This window comes from Odontesthes bonariensis, chromosome 17, assembly GCF_027942865.1.
Source record: "Odontesthes bonariensis isolate fOdoBon6 chromosome 17, fOdoBon6.hap1, whole genome shotgun sequence".
Taxonomy (NCBI): Eukaryota; Metazoa; Chordata; class Actinopteri; order Atheriniformes; family Atherinopsidae; genus Odontesthes; species Odontesthes bonariensis.
This window is the reverse complement of record NC_134522.1, coordinates 10,272,371-10,295,976: the sequence shown is the minus strand read 5'-3', so window position 1 is coordinate 10,295,976 and position 23,606 is coordinate 10,272,371. Positions and strand designations below refer to the sequence as shown.

At 41.6% G+C, this 23,606-nt stretch overlaps 1 protein-coding gene across 1 annotated transcript in view; it reads right to left on the bottom strand.

Moving 5' to 3' along the window:
* Positions 1-21,391: 21,391 nt before the first annotated feature.
* The window catches only part of runx3 (RUNX family transcription factor 3), a 45,386-nt gene continuing 43,171 nt past the window's right edge, over positions 21,392-23,606 (bottom strand). The window contains exon 8 of the mRNA XM_075448482.1: positions 21,392-21,914. Coding sequence (XP_075304597.1) covers positions 21,433-21,914 — 482 coding nt within the window. The 3' untranslated portion in view covers positions 21,392-21,432. The remainder of the gene's footprint in view (positions 21,915-23,606) is intronic.

Genomic DNA, 23,606 nt, shown 5'->3' with positions numbered 1-23,606 from the left:
TAAGTTTGGTGTAGATTGACGTTAGAGTGTGTTTCCACATGTAGAAAGAGCAGGGCCACATTACACACCATGAGAGCGAGCCAACGGGTCGGCTTTGAAGAGACAAAGGTTGCATTTACAATGATTTATAAAGGATCTGTTTTTACTTTGGTGAGAAAATTTTTTTCTCCGTGAGCCACATTTCATCTAATGCACACTTTATTTTTTGGCCATTATTCTTTTTTAACAAGTAATTCAATCAGCTGTGTATTTTTCAACACTCAATAGCTGAGTGGAGACATTTCTCTTTGGCACTTACTCTTTCCCTGCTCTGCCAGTTCACTTTGCAGGTTTTACACAACACGCATTTATACAGCTGACTAAATATTTACTCTGGTAAAGTAGCTCGCTCAAGGGTACACAGTGATATCCCAACAGGGTTTTGGACCTACAATGTGTGAAAAACCCTCTTTGCATTTGGACTCTGTGCACCTGACATTTGATGTGGCTGTACGTCAGCTTGTGTTTGATGTACCCTGGTAATTGACAGGATATTAAAGCTGTAAAAACATAGGGAAGCTCATTACTATTTATAAGAACACGATCAATCAATTCCAGGTCTATGATATGCCTTTTATGCACATTGCCTGGTGTCTATCATGAAAGCTTAGTTTGAATAAAAGTGTGTTTCTTTTTACAGCCGTTCAATCGTCCAGACCAAGGTTCAACCAATAATCTTGAAGTTCAGATGTATGATTTTAAAGAGCACGCATTCAAAGCAGGCTACAGACAGCAGACAGCACCCATAATAAAACTGGCTCATGACCCCCTCGTATCATAGATGCTTGTGACCCAACCGTCGCATCCAATCACAGATTGAGATCAGGTTGCACAAAGAGTGATTTTATTTCTTATTTCGTCATTCTCATGGAAAAAAAAACTAGAAAAACCAAACAGGAGAAAGAAAAAGCGTAACTGCAACGCTTCTATTCTGCTTGTTGTCTTATGACAGCTTGTTAGAGCCAGATAATTTAGCGGTAGTGGAAGTACAGTCATGTGAAAAAGTGCACACACCCCATGGAAACTGTTGGTATTTGTGCGAGGAAACACTTTATCCTCTTTGAAACAGAGTACATTTCAGCATTCAGAAGTAAAATACGAACCTTAAGTTACTTGAAAGATAAGTATTTCTCTAGTATCGTTGAATCTATCACTGTTACTCCTTCAGATCGGTAAAGTAAGAATCAGGCGTTCCAGATTCACTGCCAACGATTAAAGGGAATGACATGAGCAATCTGTCTTATTCAAAGCTCTGTTGTCAGGGGCCTGGTGTTTTCTTTACTAGTGAAAGGGGATCTATTCGGGAAAAATGACGCGGATTTTGCAAAAAGAGACCATTCCACTGTAAAGAAAAACAATTGTAAGTGATGTAAGATTGAAATGGGTGCCAGGACTGAGTACCCCTGCAGATTGATGCAAACAGCAGACGGTTTGATACAAAAGAAAATCCTTTGCTCCTAAAGAAGAGCATTAAAGCGAAACTACATCTTCTCAGTGAACATACACAGAAAGACCAGGCAATCTGATCAAAGACATACTTTTAGGAGAAGAAACTGATACCAGCTGTGAAGCATGATGGTGGAACTGTTATGGTTTGGGGTTGCGTTTCTTTTTCAGGGACCAGGCAGCTTGTAATCCCTGATTGAGACACGCTTTCTGCCTCTTATGAACATGAAAGACAATGTGAAATTATATTTCACATGTCTCACATATATGTTTTAACAGGATAATTCTCCTCAGCACACTTGCAACTGTGGGAAAATTGCAAAAAGGAGTGGTGAAATATTAAGCGAGCATCAGTAAAGTAATTCCTGCCAAGGTATTAGGGACACCCAAATACATTAGTCCAGTTAATATCAGCCTAAACTCAGCTTGTTGGCAGCAAACAGCCAAATGGGAAATGGGATAACATCAATCAATGGCAGTGGCAAATGTTTATCTGGTGTGGCCTGGTAGTACCCCATCGACTTTTTCCTGAGATTGATTTAAATTTTTTTTGCTGGCCACTTTTATTGTAAGTACTGAGAAGCAATGGTTATGGTTTAACAGCAAATAAAGTTGTTTCAAACCATTTTTTCCCCCTTATGTGACAGGTTCCAGTAAAGTTTCATTCAAAGACAGTATGATGAAGGGAGACATACTTAAAAACTTAATGTTATTTATTGTTTATTTATTTTATAATGTATATTCCTTGTTTTTGCTGGCATTAAAGGAACAATGCATGACAAGATTAGTGTCAGCTATTAGCCAAATTAATATTTTCAACATCAGTATCTGCCCAGAATTTCGCAATAGGCGCATCCCTTCAAGGTATTAATGCTAATCTCTGAAGCCACAGACGTGTGGGCTTCTTGAGGATTATTTCGTGTTGGTATGTAATGACTGAAAGAAATTCCTCCCCCTGTGTCAATTTGTTACTACTGAATTACAACATTCAGCAACAGTAAAACAGAGGCTGCATTCCGGTCAGACTCCATGACTTAATGCTGGTAAACATGAATGGAACGCGCCCATAATTATCTTAATTAGTTCCACTTGTGCGTTCCCTGTCCACCTGGGGAAAAAAAGAAAGAGTCTGTAGGCTTCAATGATTAAATATGTTGCTGATTGTTGTCATTATAACTGATTAGATGTAGAAGAGTAGCTCCTCAATAATCTGAAATGTGGCTGAATGTATTCATCATTAGCTAATGAGACAAGCGGAGGCAGACACGGGGAGTGAGTAGGCTACAGGCCGCAGAGTGTTGCTGTTGGATAGCGGAAGTTCATGCATTTCTGTCAGACCAGAGAGCTGTGGCCCCCACGGCCCGAGCAATATTACGCCCCCGGAGCTTTTTATCTGCTCCTTACATCTTCAGTCATGTTGGGCTTTACTCAGAGAATATGTTGGCAACAGATACTCGTCGTCTGCGATTGGTTAGCACGAGCGCCAACGGGACGCTGACCCCCCCCCCCCCCCCCTCCACTCCAACAAAGGTGTGTTTTTCTAGCCAAACTTCAATTCTTACAGCTGTCACAGACCAATCAGTTTTTCTATCTTGTGTTTTTTTTTCTTTGTCTGGTTGCTCTTTTTTGTAAGCCGGAAGTGTGAGAATATTCCCAGTATTTGGATTTCAAATGTAATGAAGCCTCGCCTCGTGTATTTTAGAGGTTCAATTCTTTTGAATTGCATTTCTACTGTTGTAATGAGATAGCTTTTACAATGCAAATGAACAGAAACAACTCTTTACTCTTTAAAACAAGGCAATGTGCCTTTTTGTTAAAAATTAAATGTTTTGAAGTTGTTAGAAAAATAGTGTTTATTGTCAAATGGCCCCCATATGCAGGCTTATGCCATATATGACATGACAATTATAATGACTGAATATATATGCAACATTTTATTGGTAGTTGGTCCAGATAGACCTAATTCTCAATGTTTATTTACCTCTGTGTACTTTTGTCTGTGACAGAACATCAGGTTTTTTTTTTTTTTTTTAATTTTGGCATATCATTTCAGAAGGCACCTGTTGTGAATATTTGTCTGTAAAATCAAGCAGTTTATTTCAGGAAAACAATTGCGTCCATGTTAATGTTTTGCATGTCTTTTGTTCACAAATTATCATTCCACTCACCTAGGAACAGATGTCTTCGGATGGACACCACAAATCGTGCCACAAACTATCTGCATGCAAGCTACCACCACAGGTATTTGGGGAAATTTCGACCAATTTAAACTTTTACTGAAGTTGACTGATTGTTTGCTCAGAGTTTGTTCTTTGGGTGCACAGTGACTCTTAACCAAACGCCGCCTCAAATTATTTGGACCTGATGTTTCCACCCAAATGGAGATCATACTGGAGTTCATTGTGGCATCAGTCACCCCATCAACTGCCAGACCACCAAGTAATATCACCAGCTTATCTGCTCTGCTCCAGTGCCCGCAGTCAACCAGTCAGGGTGGATTTAGTGTACTCACATTGTTTATTTTAGCCCTCTTTAAAATGTGGTAGTTTGGCTTTCTCTCTCCAGGGCTCGGTGGCTACTGTGGTAGGAAGATAGGGGACTGTGGCGGACCCCCTTGGGCCGCCCACAAAAAGCCGCCTCACCCCTATTCCTCTGCTTGCCACTCATTCCATCTGGGTCTTACAGTCACACCCTGTGGCAGAGCTGTGGTTAACTGCAGCTGTTGGCTGGTAAAGAGGCACAGTGAGAGTTCAAGGATTCATATTCAAGTCATATTCACAGTAACACCACTAGAGGGTAGTCATTCACAATAAGCCAAAAGAGGAGGAAACTCTCAAAGCTGGCAATGCCTCATCTCCTGGGGTTTTGTTCTTATCTCCTGAACGTGGTCAGCACTTTTTCACAGTAAGCATGAGAGGAGGTGTGTGTGTGTGTGTGTGTGTGTGTGTGTGTGTATGTGAGAGAGAAAGGAGAGGTTTAGAGTGGGGGGATAAAGAGAAATGTGGGTCTTAAATTGAGTACTTTCAAAGGGGAATAAGGGGGGCAAAGAACCTTCATCAGCTTTGTACTTGAAAGACAACTTGTGACGTCAGCTTTCATGCCTCCAGCTGCCTTTGTCCAGGCTGTTTAGTCTCTTTATAAGTCTACAATAGTGGCCTGTTTTATTTTGTCTGTGACGGAAAAACTATTAGACATAAAAGACTGCTCTGTCAGGAGACACACCCCAACCTTTGCTCCCTGTGGGGCAAATTTACCTTACAACTTATGCTATGTTACTGTGTCACAGCCTGCAGCAAATATCTGTCTGGAATTTGGGGAATAATGGCTGTGTCTTTGTGGTTTGTGCATGTGTGTATTACTATGTGTTTATACCGTGACTGTAGTTACTTAATGCAAAATACTCCTATGGTCCTATTTAAAAGGAACCAGGAAACATCTGACTTGATGATCCCAGGTGTGTGTGCGTAACAGACCGTCTGTGTGTGAGTGTCTTTGTGCGAAAGTGAACTAGCAGGTTCCCTTTCAGTATTACAGAGCACAACTAAGGGAAAGAGAAGCGGTCTTTGAAGTTTTGGTTTTTGCCATCCGTCTCCAGCTCTCTTGCTTTCTTTTCATGCCAGTCTCTGCAGAGGCCAGGCCTGTTAAAGAGAAACTCCCCAGCATGCCCCTCCCTGCCTTGTCGCCATGGTAAAAGGACTACAGACTACACTCACGTGCCACTTACTGACAGTAAAGCTCCTCTGTTTTCATTTTTGGTCTGACGTGCAAACCAAGATCCTAAACATACGTGAGAAACAACTAATCAGAGATGCCTGGAGCCAAAGGCAATCAACTTGCAACGAGTGTTAATGTGCATATCTGATCTTTACTCTGCAGGTGCTGGCCCTTTGTCTCTGCTTTATTCTGCTCTGAACCAGTGTCTTCTTTACTCGCCAGCAGCCATAAAGAATGCTATGATATTTAGCTTTAACACTGGAGGGGAAGTAGTAGCAAGAGGAGGAAAATGAAGGGGATATATATTGATTGCCCTTAGCTGCTCTTTCATAGGCTGCGTGCATGGTTTGTGTTGGCTAAGCCCTCGAGCCTAATGGCTTTTAGACTTCCATTAGGTCGCTGAAGGCAGTGTGGTTTAAGTAAGTAACAAGAGGCTCTGTCAAAATGCTTTAAGCATTAATAAGACTGTCAGTGTTACGTCTCCACTTTGCCAGCTCATCAGGAACGCACAAGTTGAGATCACGTAGCCAAAAGACTGGTTTACTGTCGTCATCCTGAGCGTGTCTTTGGATGTGCTGCTCCTGGTAAACCCTGAGCTGGATTAACTTTTGGACTTTTGGGAATTTGTTCAATTGAGCAGTGAAAGCTGCGGCTCACTCACCCTGTAAAACTTGCAGTGTCCTGGACTTGTGCGCAGTAAAAGTCTTGTCTCACACTGACAACTGTGAAGAAGTGCCAGGAGCTCAAAACATTTGTATGGTTCACTTAATGAGTAGAAAACTGTGGTGTGATCCTGAGAAAGAAGCTCAGTAGGATTGAGGTTAAAAGTGCGGTGTTTGGTGTTATGAGGCAACAGACCAGTGGAGGCTTTTGAGAAGCATTTTTTTCTGTGTGTGTGTTTAGCTGTTTTCTGGTTCAGCTTTTTAAGTCATCTTGTTTTTATAAAAGTCATTTATTAGGAGTATAATCCTTCCATTCTAAGAGAAAGGCACTGTGGTATACACTGTTTCCAATTAGTGTAATTACCGGATAGCTCTGGCTTTGATGGTGCACACAGTGGCATGATATTCCCAAGTACAATGGAATACATGCATATAAATACAACCTTAGAGCTAAGTTGGTTTGTTTATTTTTCCATTGTCTAGGATGTATGAAGATTCACTGACCCATCAATCCCAACAACCTCCTCTGCTTTATGGATATTGCATGGCGTGTTCCCCCTGGTCTGTATGTCACTGTGTCCCTGCAATCCCTCAAAGTCCTGAGCTTTAATGCATCGGTTACCATATTTTTCCACCAAGATGACTGTCGCTTGCCGGGAAAGCTACAGGTTGTGTGTATGTGCGTGCATGCACTTGTGCCATTTTTGGACAAGTCCCTGTGTTCTCTCTGCACCAATGCTCCAGCTACGGAAGCCTCCAGGGTCCATTTCTTCTGCGGCTACACCACATACCCCAGAATCCTGCTTTGGTTGGAAGAGCGTTTTGTTGTTTTTTCCAGCCATCATAAAGAAGACAAACTCGCCCACTGTCTCCCCATCCTATATTAACATGCTGTGTTTGGCCCTGGACTCACCATAACGGGTCCTCTCTGCGTTGCTGCTGGTTACAGTAAAAATCAACACCTCCTCTACCCCAGACTGAGAGTTTTCAGCATGCAGATCCAGTTTCACCTATGTGCACTTGGTGCTGCTCAGTCATCAGGAGGTGTGAGTGTATCTTGCCGATAAGAACCTTTAACTGTAGCCTCCAAGGGTAAGCAGTCAGCTTGAACTCTTTAGGCTTCAAATTTAGTCTGCAGTTGTTAGATAAAGTGTAAGCTGATAACCAACTATTGATGTGAATGTCATTGTGTTTTGATACTTGCTAAGCTTAGTCACATCCTCCCCTTGTTTTCATCCATACCTCCTGCCTCATTTCATGCAGTACTTTTATAGGATTCCCCCTTTAGCATCCTTGCCACCCAAGGCATATCCTCATGACAGGGACCTCTCCAGACTGGCCGCTCTCTTTTTGGATAGCGGCTCTCCGGTCTGCCAGCCAAGCAAGGAAACAATAGAAAGTCAAAACAATGAGCTGGCTGCAGATCAGTAGGGGCCTGTTTGGGCACTTCCAGACACTACGTCTTATTTCCTTTTTGATTACTCACGCCTGCATGAAGAGCGCCACACTCCCACTCCTCTGTCTGCCTGCCTATGAGAGAAATCACAAAGAAAAGGCTTTTTGTAGGAGACTGGTTCTGATTTGGAGGTTGGAATGCCTTTACGATAATGTCGCAAGATTTGTTGGCAGGGATGAAATAGATGTGTGTGTGTGTGTGCGAGACCAAAAGGGGAAAAGTTGCTGAGTTATGATGTGTATATGTTCACAATTCTGACACATTCAGGTATTTGAGATTTCTGAGTATTGTGTGGGTCTGTGTATTAAAGTGTTTTGCTGTGCTGATTTATGACAGTTTCCACTAATAGGCTTCCAGGATTTCCTCATAAACAGCCTTTAAAATGGGGAATAGCACTGCTGGTCAAATAGTATTGCCACCCAAGCGTGCGGCTCGCCTGCTGTAGGCTGGGCTCCCTTTGCTTTGGCCCTCACTGGCTCCCACCACTGCTTGTCACCCCCTCCTCTCACCACCAGGCCGGAGGTAGGAAATCAAACCAATTACGGTTGTATTTAAAGAAAATTGGAGCAGGGCCGGAAAAGTGGGGGCATTTCCAAAAACCACAAAAAGAAAACTGCAAGGCCACACTTTGGCAAAGCACAAGGTGGCTGGAGCGCAGGGGAACTCAGAAAACTAATGGAGAAATGCATTGTTTGATGTTTTATTGTATAAGGTTAATAAAAGTTTTCGACTAAAGTTCTTAATAAAACATTTAGATTAAGTCATCTACCTTACTAGCCAAACACTTGCCAAAAATACTCTACAGTTCTTTCCTTTGTCTTTGATAATCTGCTTCAGTGTCCATCTCAGTGAGAGAGATTGATGGAGTTTGCTCCCTGTTGGATCTGTTTTATGTTCAGATCTGCCGTGCCCTGCTGCGAGTGGCCTGCCAGAAGGCCACACCTCATAATGTGGATGAATCTCACAAGACGTCTTGGAGTCAAAATCCTCCTTGGCTCACTGTGCTGCCACAGCCCCCTCCGAGGTAAAGCATACAGTCTTTCATAAAGCACAAACACCTGTGGACTTCAAGAATAAATCATTTGTATGTAAGTGCATGGTCCTCCAGCCGTTCTGAAGTCATTTTTACAGCCAAAAAACCTGTCTGGGATCAGTTGTGTAACTACCACCTCCTGATCTTATGCACTCTCACTATTTTACCTCTCCGTCTCTGATCCTCCTTCTCCTCACTGTCAGCTCTCAGGAAAACCCCCTCATTACCAGGTCTCTAATGTAAATGCTTAATTTTCCATCCCCCCACAGTCCTTCTTTGTTCCATGGCCCATTTGGCTGTTATATCTCAGCAATTATTGTAAATCTGAACACTCTTTAACAGACTTCTCCAGATACTTGAAAGATATTTGTCCTTCTTCATCTCTGCCTTCTGGGCAAAAACAAAAGGAGCAAAGGTGCTTGATATCTGCACGCATCAGACTGAAATGCATGATTCACATCTCATACCCATTGATAGGTTTTGTTTTACAGGTGCCTGTAGAGAAAACAAACAAAAAAAACACTTGTGTTTACTTCACATACATACTATGAAGAGAAAGTAAGAAGATCTTCCATTAAAGATAAAAACAAACCAGCATGTGGGAGATGTTCCCTGAGGACTTCCACAGTCGCTATAGTGGAACTATGGAACCATGGGAATGGTTCGCAGAAGCCTGCAGGGCAAAAATGGACAGACACGGGGGTGTGTAACACTGCCACACACACTGGAGACAGAAACACCAAAGCAATGGCTTTGAGTCATCTCACTTGTCTTATAGTAACAAAAGCTCACACTTCATTGGGTGTCAGCAGCAGCTTGATTTATTCAGTACTGGCTTTGATTGTGTTGATGACATTTGAAGTGCTAAAATGGCAACGGCAATAAAAAGTGATTAAGGAAAAGGTGATGAAGGTAAGAATCTGTCAACACACTCATTTTTGCGAGGCTCTTGTGTTTAGTTACACTTGAGAAGATGAGGGGGAAAAAAGTTGTCATTCTGACTGGCAGCTTAAAGGGGGCGGCAGGTTTGTGGTGATTCAGTGGTTTCTCCTGTTTTCTTTACATCTACGTGAGCCCTTACTGAGAATATTAGTCATGTAAGTCGGTGGTCGGTCACAGGATGACATTCACATTTACAAGAGCAGAGACAAAGAAATCAGAAGTAAACTGTTGGAGAAACATTTATCTGACTCTGCTGCTTCCAATGTAGGAGAGGAAAAAGAAAGGAAGGCACATTGTAGATTTTAATGACCATCCACATTCCCATGTGATCCAAAACAGACTTGAGCAATCATCTTCATTTAACTTGCTGCTTGCGTACATGGATGAAAAAAGTAAGGGACATAGAAAGTGTGTATGTGAACCGCCAATTTAGCGAGTTCCCCTGCTAGCGAGTGAACAGAGACCTGGTCCACAGGGAACCCCGTTTCCCCTTCTCGCCTTCTTGCTCCCCCTTCCACCCAGCCAGTACCCCACAATGAAGGGGGAGTGCCTGGCAGAGAACTACAGTGTGTGTGTGTGTGTGTGTGTGTGTGTCTCTGTGTGTGTGTTAATTTCCTGTTTTATAGAGGAAGCTGTGTTCGCATGTACAGATCGTTATTCCGAATTTTCTCTGTGAGAAAAAAGGGTAGAAAAAAGATTTTGTCTCAATTCTCATGAATCTGTATGGGAAACAACTAGCATTGTTTCTGGGAAGTTGACCTACTCTCTTAGTAAAAACATATTTTGGTTCACTGGTAAAGTGCAAATGCAGTATATAAATCAAGCTTTGAAAAGCATGTCATTTCATTATTACAGTAGACTTAGAATGCTCAAACACTACAAGCTATGAAGCTTTCATATCAAGTGTTCAACTTTTCTCCCTAACAAACTAATCAAATTAAGACCAGATTGGTTACACACAGACAGCTGCGGTCTTCATGCAATGAGAAGAATCTAAATGTAAGCCATTAGGACATCTAAATGAGAGTTGGCCTCTGTGGTCTTTGCCAGAATACCCTCTAACCAGGATCTGGGCCACAGGTTCACCATGCAGTGGTCTACTGAGTATCTAGAAAGACCTTCTTCTGGTATTTACTCATTTACTTGGTTTCCTATGGTGAGATGAGTCCGGAAGTTTGACTCAGTTTTTTTTCACAAGATTGTTGCACTTGTATCTGTGTCATCAAGACACTTCTTTGTGTGAGAGAATTACCAAGTAAATGAAACGGCACAATAATTCTTTGAACTGCTACAACAAAAAAAGGGAAGCTAACATCCTCAGGTTATGTGGTCTTAAAAGGTCAATACTTAGAAATCAGCTTAGGATCGGAAAAAAAGAAAAATGTAATGAATCAAATAAAAGAGTCACTGTTTTCCTAAACTGTCTAAATACCAAAGATATGCAGTTCACTTACCCACAAAAGAAACATTTCAGACTCATAACTGAGATGATAAAAACATGGAGTGCTTTGCATTTTCTGCTGGAAAGTCACCTGGATTATAAAATGATTAATTTTTTATTCATTAGCCCAGTTTTTGCCATTTAAACAGTGTACCATTCAGTGCTGCTGGAAAAAAAAGTCGCAAAAGATCACTTAATATTGATGACTCAGAGATCACACAGTTGTGACCCTCAGTTTTTGATTCCAGATCTCTGATAGTGTGCTTGCTTCTCTGAGCCTGAGCGGGAACCCACTCCGAGCTCCGTGGAGAGGTGCTCCACTGTGGGAACTGGGAGCGGACTGGTGTATCGTAGCACAGAGTGGTCTCTGTAGACCCAGCATGGATGAGAAACTACCTTCACTGGGATCCCTCTGAACTGGGAGAGCCTTCTCTTTCTGTATCTTTCCCTCCGTATCCCACACAGTGCCAGCAAGGCAGCACCAGTCATCTCTGTGAGAATAGCTGCATCACAGCTCTCGCGGTTTCTTAGCCCCTGGCCCCTGCGTTTTCTCGGTCAATCTGTGGGAACCCTGATCTTGGACGGTAGTCTCTGTTCCCACCACCAGTCTGGTTAGAAAATAGACTTCTGTTCATGTACCAGACGCCCAAATCAATCCGGTTCTAGCCTGCTCCTTCTCATGTTGTTCAAGGGAGAGGAGGTCAGTAGCTGCAGAAGAAGGCCAAATGAGTTTTGTTTGCAGGTACAACAACAGCAGCGCAGGATAATGTGTTAATTAGACATTAGATGGTTTTAATGAGTCTGTGCTCTTTCCAAAACATTTCCTCTGTTTTCTCACTGACTTTCTTTCTCTGTTTGTCTTTCTAAACTGCTTTGTATTTTTCTAATTTTATCAAAGATAAACTCCAGACTCAATTAGTTATAGAATGACGGTACTGCGCTCTTCATTCAACCGGATATGATTGTTTTATTGTCTCTTAACTTTGACCTCCTGTACTTTTTATATTTCATCTACTTAAAAAGCAATCTTGTTTGTCAACCACTTTATACATTTGACAAAAATTGCATCCAGACAAGCAGCCTCACCCAGGCAAATGTTTTGCCTCTTTCCTGAGAGTTACAATTTCCGGAAGAGGATGATTTAAAAAAAAAGAAGCAACTCTGCTTGTGTATGTCTATGACAAAGACTGAGCCAGATTAGAGCAGCTCTGTTCCCCACATGTGGAAGAGAGACTGGGGTCTCAGAGTGTGTGAAGACAGCTGGAAAATTCCCCTGAGCCTGATCTAATTGAAAGCTTATCATCTTCTCTTTGTGCCTTCTGAGTGGTGGAGACCTGGAGGAAATACTGTCATACACTCGGTGTCGAACTCAGACTGTCTGGGAGGAGGGTGGTGTGAGATCTGTCAGCAAGGGATTGTGTATGTGTGGAAATGCTTTGTGTGGAGAGTTAATTGAATACAGTGTGTATCAAAGCTGCGTGTGTGCTTTCAAGGCTTTGTTGTTCTGCCAATGCTGCCCCCATAGAAGGCCTGACACAGACTCACGAACACAGCAGAAGCCTTGGAAAGAAATGGAGAAAGAATCTAGGGAAGGGGTGGGGATGAAAAGAGTGTAGATACAAGATTGTATAAACAGGGAATATAAGAGTGAAAAATGGGTGAAAAACAAAGTGTTTAGAAGGGAAAGCCCTTTCATGGCACATCAACAGGTGGGATTAGTTTAACAGTGAGGAGCTGTGGGTATTGTATTTCAGGTTAACCACATCTGAAATCAGACCACCCCACAAGGTAGCATCGCAAGTGTTTAATCTTGTGGCTCGGCTTCAAATGGACCAAACAGATGCCACAATCATGGCATAAATTAACAACCGCATGGCTTGTTTAAAAAAAAAAAAAAGAAGAAGAAGAAAAACACAGCCAACATTCCTAACTTCTCCTGTATTGTTTTTAGCAAGTGACAACTTGCAGATGTGTGCGAACATGGACGGTGCCAGGGCGGTGTTGGATTCCTGAGCTACCCTTACATACGATCTGGCTACCACTGTGTTGACAGCTGTGACATTTTCGAACCTCTGGGAGAAGTGGGTAATTGCCAGCAAGTGTCTCGCTAATGGCAGAGAAGAAGGTCATTATTAGGGGGTTATTGGGAACAAACTACCAATGAAATGCTACAGTCAAGAGATGGAGACAGTGGCATTTGTGGTATTTTCTGTACGAGGCTAAAAAAGACAGAAATTGTTGGATCAGAATGTGCTGGCATGAAATTGGGTCTCATGAATGTTTATGGGATTTGTTTTTCCCTTAACTGTATTTGTGGAGGTGAATCAGAAACTGTGCGTCCATATTTCACATTTTTACTCTTGACACCTCCTACTGTTATTAAACTATAAAAGGCCTCACAAGCCACAATTCTGAGCATTGAGTTTCAAAATTAGGGGACTGTTATAGTGTGGGATTGTTTTTTATAGTAAAGCACATCATTTTGAGGAATGTGTCTGTAAATACAAACGTAACCATGGGTGTAACTTTCCTCAGACGAGCAGGTGGGACATTTCCAGCTCAAGGAAAAATTATGTGTTGTCATAACTATGCCATGGAGTTCCATTAAAATGACAAATACAGTGAAAAGAGTGTACCCTCTTTCATTTCTGAGGTTTAACATATCAGGACATAATAAAAAATCATCTGGTCTTTAATGGCTCTAAAGATTGGGAACATAGACTCTCAGATGAGCAACAACAGTAGACAACATTTAAGAAGAAACTAAGAAAAAATTGCAGAAAGTGTGTTTGTAAAGAATAGAATAAAACATATTACCCATGATTCAATAGTTTGTCTAACCACCTTAGGGAATAACTGAAGTAGGTATTTTCTGTATGATGTTATCAGTTTCTCACTTCACTGTGAAGGAATTCTAGCCCACGCTTCTCTACAACGCTGCCCCAGTTTATTGAGGTTTGTAAGCATTTCTCCAAACGTGCTGCTGTTCATTTTGACCAAACATTTCGACTTTGGTTCCAGAAGTCTTGTGGTCTGTTGAGATGTAGCTGCAAACCTAAGCTGTGCTGCCATGTTCTTTTAAGAGAGAAGAGGCTTTCTCCTGTTTACCCTTTCAAACAAGCCATACTTGTTCAGTCTTTTTCTAATCGTGCTGTCATGAACTTTAACATTTAACATGCTAACTGAAGCCTGTAGAGTCTGAGATGTAGCACTTGGTTATTTCTCTGATTATTGCACAGTCTGACCACGAGGTGAACTTGCTGCGACGTCCACCTCTAGGAAGATTTCCAACTACTGTCTTGTATGTTATACAAATTGTGAATAATCTTTCTCTCTGTAGAATGATGGACTCCAAATAGTTTGGAAATTGCCTTATAACCCTTCCGGATTGATGGGCAGCAACAGCTGCCTCTCTAAGATCATTGCTGATGTCTTTTCTCCTTGGCATTGTGTTAACACACACCTGAATGCTGCAGACCATCAAACTGCCAAAATTTCTGCTTTTATCGAGGTGCTCACACTTTTTGTTGATCAAATAATCAAGAACATTTGATAAGCAGTAGGCTAAAGGTGGACTTAGTTTTGATTAGATTTTCTTAAAACTAAGGTGCACTTTCTTTTTCACAGGATGGTATATGAATAATGGTGTTGTGATTGGTAGTTCCATATGCAGATTTAAAAGAAAATTCAAATTCAAGCAAGGAAATATTTCTACCAATGTAAAAATGTTTTGTAAGATCTCATGTTTTGTTGTTTCTGTTGTCCTTATACGGTGAGACACATTGAAAAATAATCAGGGTACAGAGAAAAACGACTGAATTAATTCCAGTTTTAAAAAGGGAAGTCTTATAAAGACAATTCATTTTACATAGTTACATACAGGTCACATGACATCAAATCAAATCAAATCAAAATCCAATCAAATCAAACTTTATTTATATAGCACCTTTCATACTAAAGAAAAAAGCAGCACAAAGTGCTTTACATAATAAAATCAATGCAATTCATAAACTCACACACAACATCACACCGACAACCACACTGCACACATACTACCCCCCCACCACCCCCAACATAAGCAACATCAACAACAATCAACATTAAAATCAACATTAAAAGCAACATTAAAATCTGGCTTGACGCTGAAGCGAGGAAACAGTATCTTGGGGATCTGTCCACACCGGGAGCCAGCCCACCAATGACCACAGAGGCCGCCACCACGGGGAACCGCCCGGATCAGGGCAGGCCGGCATCCACACCACAGCCAGGGCTGCAGTGCAGGATCCCCCAGCCACCCCGAACCAGGGCGGTCCCCACAGTAATGACCCCAGAGACCGAGTGGGCATAGTCTCCGGTGTGGAAGATCCCCATAAGGAAAAACACTGGATAAATAAGTATATAGTAAAATAATTTAAAGAAATATATATAATAAAATAAAATAATAATAAATAAAATAAAAATATATTTTAAATAATGGATGAATAGATAAAAGTAAACTAAAACAAAACAAACAAACAAACAAAAAATAATATATATATAATAAATAAATGAAATAAAATTCAGCTGTAAGCTAAACTAAAAAGGTAGGTCTTGAGCCTCTTTTTAAAAACTTCAACAGTGACACATGTCAGCTTGTACAAAGAATATATAAATCCTGCCAAAAATTGTTGAATCATCACACTTGGAGGATGTTCATTCAACTTTTAATTTTGTTTAAAAAGAAAAAACATATGGCACAAACAGTTTGATTTAGTTTTCACCTTTTTTCAGTTCTAGTAGAGAGGTGAAAAGTGGAATCAGTCATTTGTGAGAAAGAAATGTTGGACTCTCCTTATACTTTGCATTTTCTAAACAAATGTCTGCACATGTCTAAATATGCAAATGAGTCTGCAGTTAGTGCATGCAGAGCTTAACGAGCTGCTGCACCTTGCTGATTGGCAGCAAAAATGGCCCCACCAAGAGAGCTGTCAGAGGAAACAATGGAAAGTATCATTAAATATATGTTTCCCACTATGGTTTCCAGTCAGCTGTGTGTGAAATTTGGAGCAAGTAAAAGGGAAACAGGAGCCCAAGGAAGACATAAAAGGGTCATGACGGAAAACTCAAAGCCCTAAGCTTTGTAAATGGAAAATGCAGAATGAAAGAAATTAAAAACAGAAATGGGAGTCGTGTTTATGACTATAACTGTAAGAAGCCAGCTGAAGGAAATGGGATTTATATCCAGAAAAGCCACATGTAAACCATCACGAATGCCTAAAAAGAAGAAAATAACAAGGACTGTGGATGACTGGGTGAAAGTGATGTTCGATAATGATTCACCAGTCTGGACCTCATGTCAAATAAACCTTATAAAGATGACACCCCCCCCCCCCACACACACAGACACACACCACCACCACCACCACCACCACCACACACACACACACACATACACACACACACACCTCCAGTTGATCTAAAAAAAAAATGATATAAAGATGTAGAATAATTTTAAAGGATAAGACCGTTTTTTTGACATTGGGCCCTTGATTTCACATTATAACATGATGTTCTACTCACCCCTGCTTGTTGTTGGTCATTTGGAGCTGTTCCGAAGATATTCGCGAGGCGTCTGGCTGCTCTCTTGAGATATTCGGCCATGAAACGGTTTCCTATGGGCAAGCTTATACAGGCACAAACTATGCTGTTTATAATTTATTAATTACTCTACACTAGCACTGATAACGTGGAGGTGCGTCGCTTACTTCAAAAAATCCGGGTTACTAATTTTGAATTTTAGCCGAATGAATAAATAGGCAGCAGGTCTGTGGGCTGTCTGTGGCAGTAGCACGACGATGACGTCAGTAACACCCACTTTACGACAAAAAAATCAAAATTACAATAACCCGGATTTTTTTAAGTAAGCGACGCACCTCCACGTTATCAGTGCTAGTGTAGAGTAATTAATAAATTATAAACAGCATAGTTTGTGCCTGTATAAGCTTGCCCATAGGAAACCGTTTCATGGCCGAATATCTCAAGAGAGCAGCCAGACGCCTCTCGAATATCTTCGGAACAGCTCCAAATTACCAACAACAAGCAGGGGTGAGTAGAACATCATGCTATAATGTGAAATCAAGGGCCCAATGTCAAAAAACCGGTCTTATCCTTTAAGGTATGTTTCACAAAGCCTGAATATTCAGCTATTAGATAAAATAGCTTATCTTTATTATGTTTATGAGTTTACAACCAAAAGAAGAGTTATTTTGACCAGTCTTGGTAATAAATTACTGTTAGGGGGTTAATGTATTTCACTTCACAACCAAGCTTTCCTTCTACTTTTGGAATAAGTATGATCTCAGAGGGAACATCCTAAAATTCTTAAAAGAGCAAGCTTCTGCAAAATGTAGTGTGGACATCCTCAGTCAGAACAGGATATTTTGTGCTGACTTATTTTTTATTTAAGTACTTGTAAAGTCTTGTTTAAAGGCCTACAGAAAGGTGATTATTTTTTTTTTTTTTTGCACAAAACTGAAATAGCAGATCGATTCCTTATATACCATGGAATTTTTTTATGATTTTAAAATAATTTTAGGCCCCTGGATAGTCCTGATTAGGCCCAATAAACTATCACCACATTTGACTCAAATTTGGCAAACTGGAACGACAGGTGCGTGACGTCACGAGTGCCAGCTGCTGGAACAACCACCAGTAGTTCTAGTAGCGAAGCCAGCAGTTTGCCAGACCTGGACAGCTTCTTCACGGCAAATTTCGATGTGTGCCGCGGGACGTCGCTTGGAAATATAAAACGTTGGGTTCAGTGCAGTTTTTATTGCGAGTAGATGTACGAAGTGCGTGTGTTGCCCTCAGCAGCAGCAGCTCACACCACCGGGGGCAGAGGAAGCAGAGAGACCTGCGGTCGGACAGGAATCCACCTGGCGGAGAGCGAACACACTCTCCGCCAGGTGGAGAGTGGAAATCAGCCGGCAGAGCGATCATGTCCACGTCGGGGCTCTTGATGATCGCGCTGCCGGCTGATTTCAGGGCAACCATCCCGCGGTGTGTCCGCTCTCTGCCAGGTGGATTCCCCCTGAGTGTCCGCACCGCAGGGAGCTGAACACGGCGGGATGGCTCCGGCTGATTTCACCATAGAGGAGGCAGGCGGACAGGGAGGCACAGACACAAGTTCCGACCGCAGTTCTCTCTGCTTCCTCTGTCCCCGCAACATTTGAAACTTTTCAGGTGAGAAAGTAGTCGTTTAGATCCCCAACGTGTTGAAAACCTGACAAAATACCGGCTGTTTACCATTTTGTTCCGACGAATTCGGCGCTGCTAAAGCTAGCCGCAGTGAGCAACGCACTTCCGGTTATTTTGACAAAATAAAATACCCGTTGCCTTTTATCATAGGGAAAGCCATTACGTGCTGTTGTTTTGAAAACAGGAAGTGAACCTACCTACCCTCGTTGTAGCTAGCTTGAAACTGCGGTTTTGACAGGAAATGCCGGGTTGCCACCGTCCTGCAGTGCTTCTGTCTCGGCTTGTATGGTGTCGCAGGGCAACTGATTTGTCACTCACAAAACAAGTTGAATTGTTGCTAGATTCAGCCAGATTGAGCCCGAAAGTCGCTAGATTATTTTTTTTGTCGCCAGAGATGGCCAAAAGTCGCTAAATCTAGCTAAATTGGCAACACTGAGGCAGCCAGGACAAACCATGGCACTTGTGACGTCACACGGAAGCCCCGCCCCCAGTCTGGAATTCCAGGAAGGTTTCCTAGCGGCAAATTCAAAATCGCAAATTTCATGCGTTTATGAAATGTTTTGGTGTAGAGTCCAATGATCATTATTGTTCCTCTGTGTATGTATTATCATTATGTATTGGGTGTAGTGTCAGCTTTCTGTAGGCCTTTAAAGGTGATATAATGTACCAACAATTGTTGAATATATCTATCAATTGTCATCAAATAAAAAGCAGTTTTGAAGACAGGAGTGAAACATGTTTTTTTTAATTAAAATGATTAAAAACTACATCATCCGCAAACTTTACAAGCACTCAGTATGGAAGCATTAATGGCATCATTACATACAGAAGATCTTTAATTTAACATATCAATTTCAGATGTACATGCTTTGAGCATAAAGAGAACTGAAAAGAGCAAAATGACTCAACAATTTGGTATGCGAAAATGAGAAAGGGGTTCTTTTAAAAAGAAACAAAAAGAATATTACATTGTGCTCTTTAATGAAATACACAAAATACATTTGAACTTGCACATTTTGGCTTCCTAGATTTACATAAACAATAAAATTAAAGATCACACATTTCATCAACATCCAAACAGTATTACAGGCAGTTGTGAAGATCTTTGGTTTTTTTGGAAGTAACCACAGAAATAGCAGTACACATGTGGTTTCTCTAGCTGCATGATATTTGCCCATAATAAAGTCTGGTTTTCAAATGTGTACAGGCTTCAGAAGAGGGAGCAAGGACACTAAACATGCTTTCCCTCTGAACCAAAGGGCAATAGGAATGAGACATTGACGACAATTCTTTAAAAAAGAGGAATAAGGCAGAGGGTCTGCACCTTGCATAACTTAGTTTCTACCTGAACTGTAAATGCTAACTTCTTTGGATCACTCTTCATTTTGACATCATACCTCACACGTTTAGCAACTAAAATCCATCTTTCAGAGTTATGAATGCTGATAATTTTCCCCTGTTGGAAAATAATTTACAAGTAAAAATAGACACCTGATATCTGTTGTAAATAGCCCATCTCTTACACCACGACGAAGTGTGCAGGTGCGTGAACTACTGGCAGAGAATGATCTGTAAATTAGAGCTGGAGAGGCGGAATTATGGCTACAAAGGCTTCAAAGCACTCACTGATTGCTCAGAACAAAGGGACCTGTGCACAACAGAGTTTTTTTTCCCCTTTTTTTTGCACGATTGCCCTCAGTGTTGGTAAGGAGATACCACTCTGACCCGACCTCTTCTCTCTGTTCCTTCACCCTCACACTCCTCTTCTTCCAGGGACAGTGGATCACATGTGTAATTGCAGGAGAAAGGCCCTTAGGACAAGGGGAATGTGCACACACACACACACACACACACACACACACACACACACACACACACACACCTGTGGAGCAGGAATGCACGCACGTGTGTGTGTGTATTTGATTGTAAAATTACTTTGTGAAAGATTTTTTTTAAAGGACACTTGTTATTGTGTTAAAAAAAGATGCACAGGGATATTTAAAATTTTGTTCTGCACACTTTCAGATATATTAATAACCAAGCAATAGCCAAGAAAAGAAAGATGAAATGTAAAAAAATAGTGCAAAACAATTAGCAAAAGATGGGGTTTTTTAGCACAGGAATTTGAAATATTGTTTAAAAGATTACAGCTCATGATATACCGTCTAACTAACAGAACCTGTTGGACTTGTATCATTTGGAAGAAAAGTTTTAGTGCATCAAAGCTACATTGGAAATCAAAATAATTACATTAAAACTTTGGTTTTTCATAATTTAGTAGCAATATATTACACAAAATCCAAATTTATACTTAACAACAAAACATGGTATATATACTGTATATATATTTAAGTAAAAAAAGAAAAAGTAGAGAGAAATGCTTAAGGATTTGGGGTATATGCATACATTTCCTCAAAATTTGGCTCAAATAAATATCAAAAGTAAACTGTGTCATCCAGTTCAAAAATACCAAACTAGTACTTTTCTTTTTAGAAAAGGGCTTGAACAAGAAATTTAGGAAAAAGTAAAGAGTAGAAACAACAGGACTCCAACATACCTGCGAAAAATAAAACAATAACACTTCCCCCAACCCACCCACCAACCCCCCTTTTTTCCTTTACATTCCTTAAAATATCTGCCTTTGTCCTGTTGAAACATGATACACTGATGACACAGCAGAGGAAAATTCACTGCTTGATGTTAGTCTTGACAGCTAAAATGCTTTTCTCCTAGTAATGCAGCAATTGTGTTGAGATGTCCACTGCACACGGTGGCATCAAAGGCTAATGTGTCGGTTTGGATAATAAATTAGACGATAAAGTACAGCGGAAATACTTGCACGTGACACAGCCCTGGATGCAACTGACGATGTTTTCACACCTGACGCAGCGTCTTTGCAATATTCAACATTTTTCAGAAATGAAAGCTTAAAAGGACCGGTGCTACAGCAGTGCAGCCAAGCCTTACAAAGAGCAAACTTCCAGTCTGACTTGTCTTCTCAACGTGCTGAGTGATCAGTTTGAACAGGCTGTTTGATGAATTTCCGCTTCAGTTCATCCGCCGTACTGACTGATCATACTTCCACTCTCTGTTGTTCGTTTGTCTTTGATGCATGCCTTTCTACACCAGACAAATGATCCTGAAACGCTGCTATGGCTTCTCACCTCTATTTACAGTCTACGCTGAACATCATCTGGACTCTTATGGCTTTTGAAGGTCTTGAAGAGTACTTAAAGAGTTTCAGCGCAGTGCAGGAGTTCATTCAAAAATTACAAAATGCATAAAAGTCTTGAGAGAGTTGGTAAAAGCAGGAAGTTTTTAAAGCGAGACATAAAAGACAAACATGCAACATTTCTCTTTTTTGTTTTTTCTTTCTTTCAGTGTTCAGCTTTTTTGTTCATTATACTCTTCACTTTTTGTCCCTCTCTTTTCTGCTCAGCTGATTTTTCTAGCTGTCTGCCAGTCAGTATGGCCTCCAGACGGACTCATCCAAGCGACCTGAAGCGCCAATGGCTGTTGGCGAGTTGCTGTGGCTGCCGTCGGCCTCCACACCCTCGCTCTGGGTGTTCAGGCCCGGGTTCATCAGGCTGTTGGTCCCTCCGGTGCCCGTGGCCCCCGAACAGGAGAGCAGGCGGGTTGGGGAGCGTTCACCCCCAGTATTCCCCGGCGCCACCATGGAGAATTGGTAGGATCCAGAGCCTGTGCCATAATACAGGTAAGAGTTGGACTGGAAGTTTTGGGACTGGTTGTTTGAGTAGGGTGGCGGCAGGTAGGTGTGGTATCTAGAAGAGGCTGACATGCTGAGGCCACTGATGCCAGTGCTGGAGGTGTTAGCAGAGTATGGGAAGGCCCCCGGGTAGTGCATGCGGTGGTCTGAGAAGCGAGGGTCGGTCAGCGGTGACAGAGACGGGAAGGTGGTCCTCTGTTGGAAGAGATCTGTTGTCCCTGTAGGACACACAAAGACACAGAAGCCATGAAGGAAAACTGCTGCTGCAATTATGAAACGAGGAGCTCAGAGATTTCTCATTTTCTATTATTTTAAAAAAATCACCCAAATTTCCAAGAGCAGCAAACCTCCCTAAACCCCCAATTCTAAGCTCAGATTTCTTGCGATACACCGCTCTATGGAAATGTTTGCTCAAAGTAATGAACTGAGACATTTTTTGGCTTAATAACAGTCATCAAGCACTGACAGCACATCATCCCACAGTCCCATACACAAGACTGAGGTTATGAAAAGGCCCCCTTGCAACGGCCCTCCTTCCAGTCCTTCAAAAGAAGATCAACGTATAGCTTTCTGTCTTTCTCCGAGCGATGAAAAGAGGCATTGTCAGTGCTGAGGGGTGGTTTGTATAAACACTGATGGCTTGTTGCACTGTTGTGAAACTCGTCATAAATCATACTTAGGCTACATCGGCAGACAGTAACAATGGGAGACAGTCAAAGAGACAGGAGGAAAAAGAAGGAGTGGAAGTAAAAGGAAGTGTGTGATTATTTAGACTGAATTGTATCACAGTCCAGGAGCTGTTGGAGTTAACTGTGAGGTGTAATCTCACAGGTAACAGAGCACAGCTGAAGCCAGCCGGGACTTAGAAATATTAGGGAAATAGAAATATTGCAGGAAGGTTTGACTTGGCAGTTTGCCTCTCTAAGATACTGTCACCAGCTAAGTTTCTTAACTCAAACACCATATTTCCCCTCTTATTTAAACTGAGGAATATTACTGGCTAATCTTACACACTCTATGCAGCTTTGGAAATGAGCCTGTTCAGAGTTGAGTTTGACTGTTCCAAATTTCTGATGGAGATACAGCAGTTGAACCATCGTTTGATCTACCATTACTCTTGATTTCTCAATTTGTATTTTATCTGTACATCACTAACTATTTAATCATTATGATTATGATGTCTATGTGTGAAAAATTAAGCTTTGCCTGGAAAGTAGGGCATGTTGAGTCTTTGTGTTCGTGACACTCAGTTATTTTGGAAGAAAGCAAGGTGGCCAAGAGCCAGACCAACATGCTCTGCAGTGGTAAACACCTTTGTTTGTCATAGAGACTCAGGAAAGTTCCTCATACCTGATGTTAGCGTTCTGAACACCTCATGCACACCTGCCACTTGTGCACACAGTCAGACACTCACACACACCTGGGTCCATGGTTATTTGTTTGTCCGTATGTGGCTTTCATGGGTCCAATGTGCCCACATGACTGCAAGTGTAAAATGTGAATTTGGATGGCAGAGAAAAGAGAGCTTGTATTTGTGAAATAGCAAGCGCTTGCACGCCACAGCCCTGAGGGGGGAGAATGCCAAACGTGCGTGCCACAGTGTTGTTGAAATCTCTTTTCCCTGTGTCTGGAGAACTGGGTTCATATTCAGAAAAAAAAAAATCTACTCCATTGCAATTTCCATGGCCCCTGCTATACTCTTCTTCTTCTTTTTTTCCCTTTACAACACATTTCTGCTGTTGAATTTTCTCTTCTTTTTGGGATGAAGGAGTTTGGTGGTGGTGGGGGGGATGTTTCTTTTTCCAGAGTCTACCGGGCACTGCAGTCTGGCTCCATATCTGATTTCACGCGAGGAAAATCCAAGCCTTCAGCTGCTGTTGATTCGGGTGAAGTGGAAGCCTTTGCTCCCT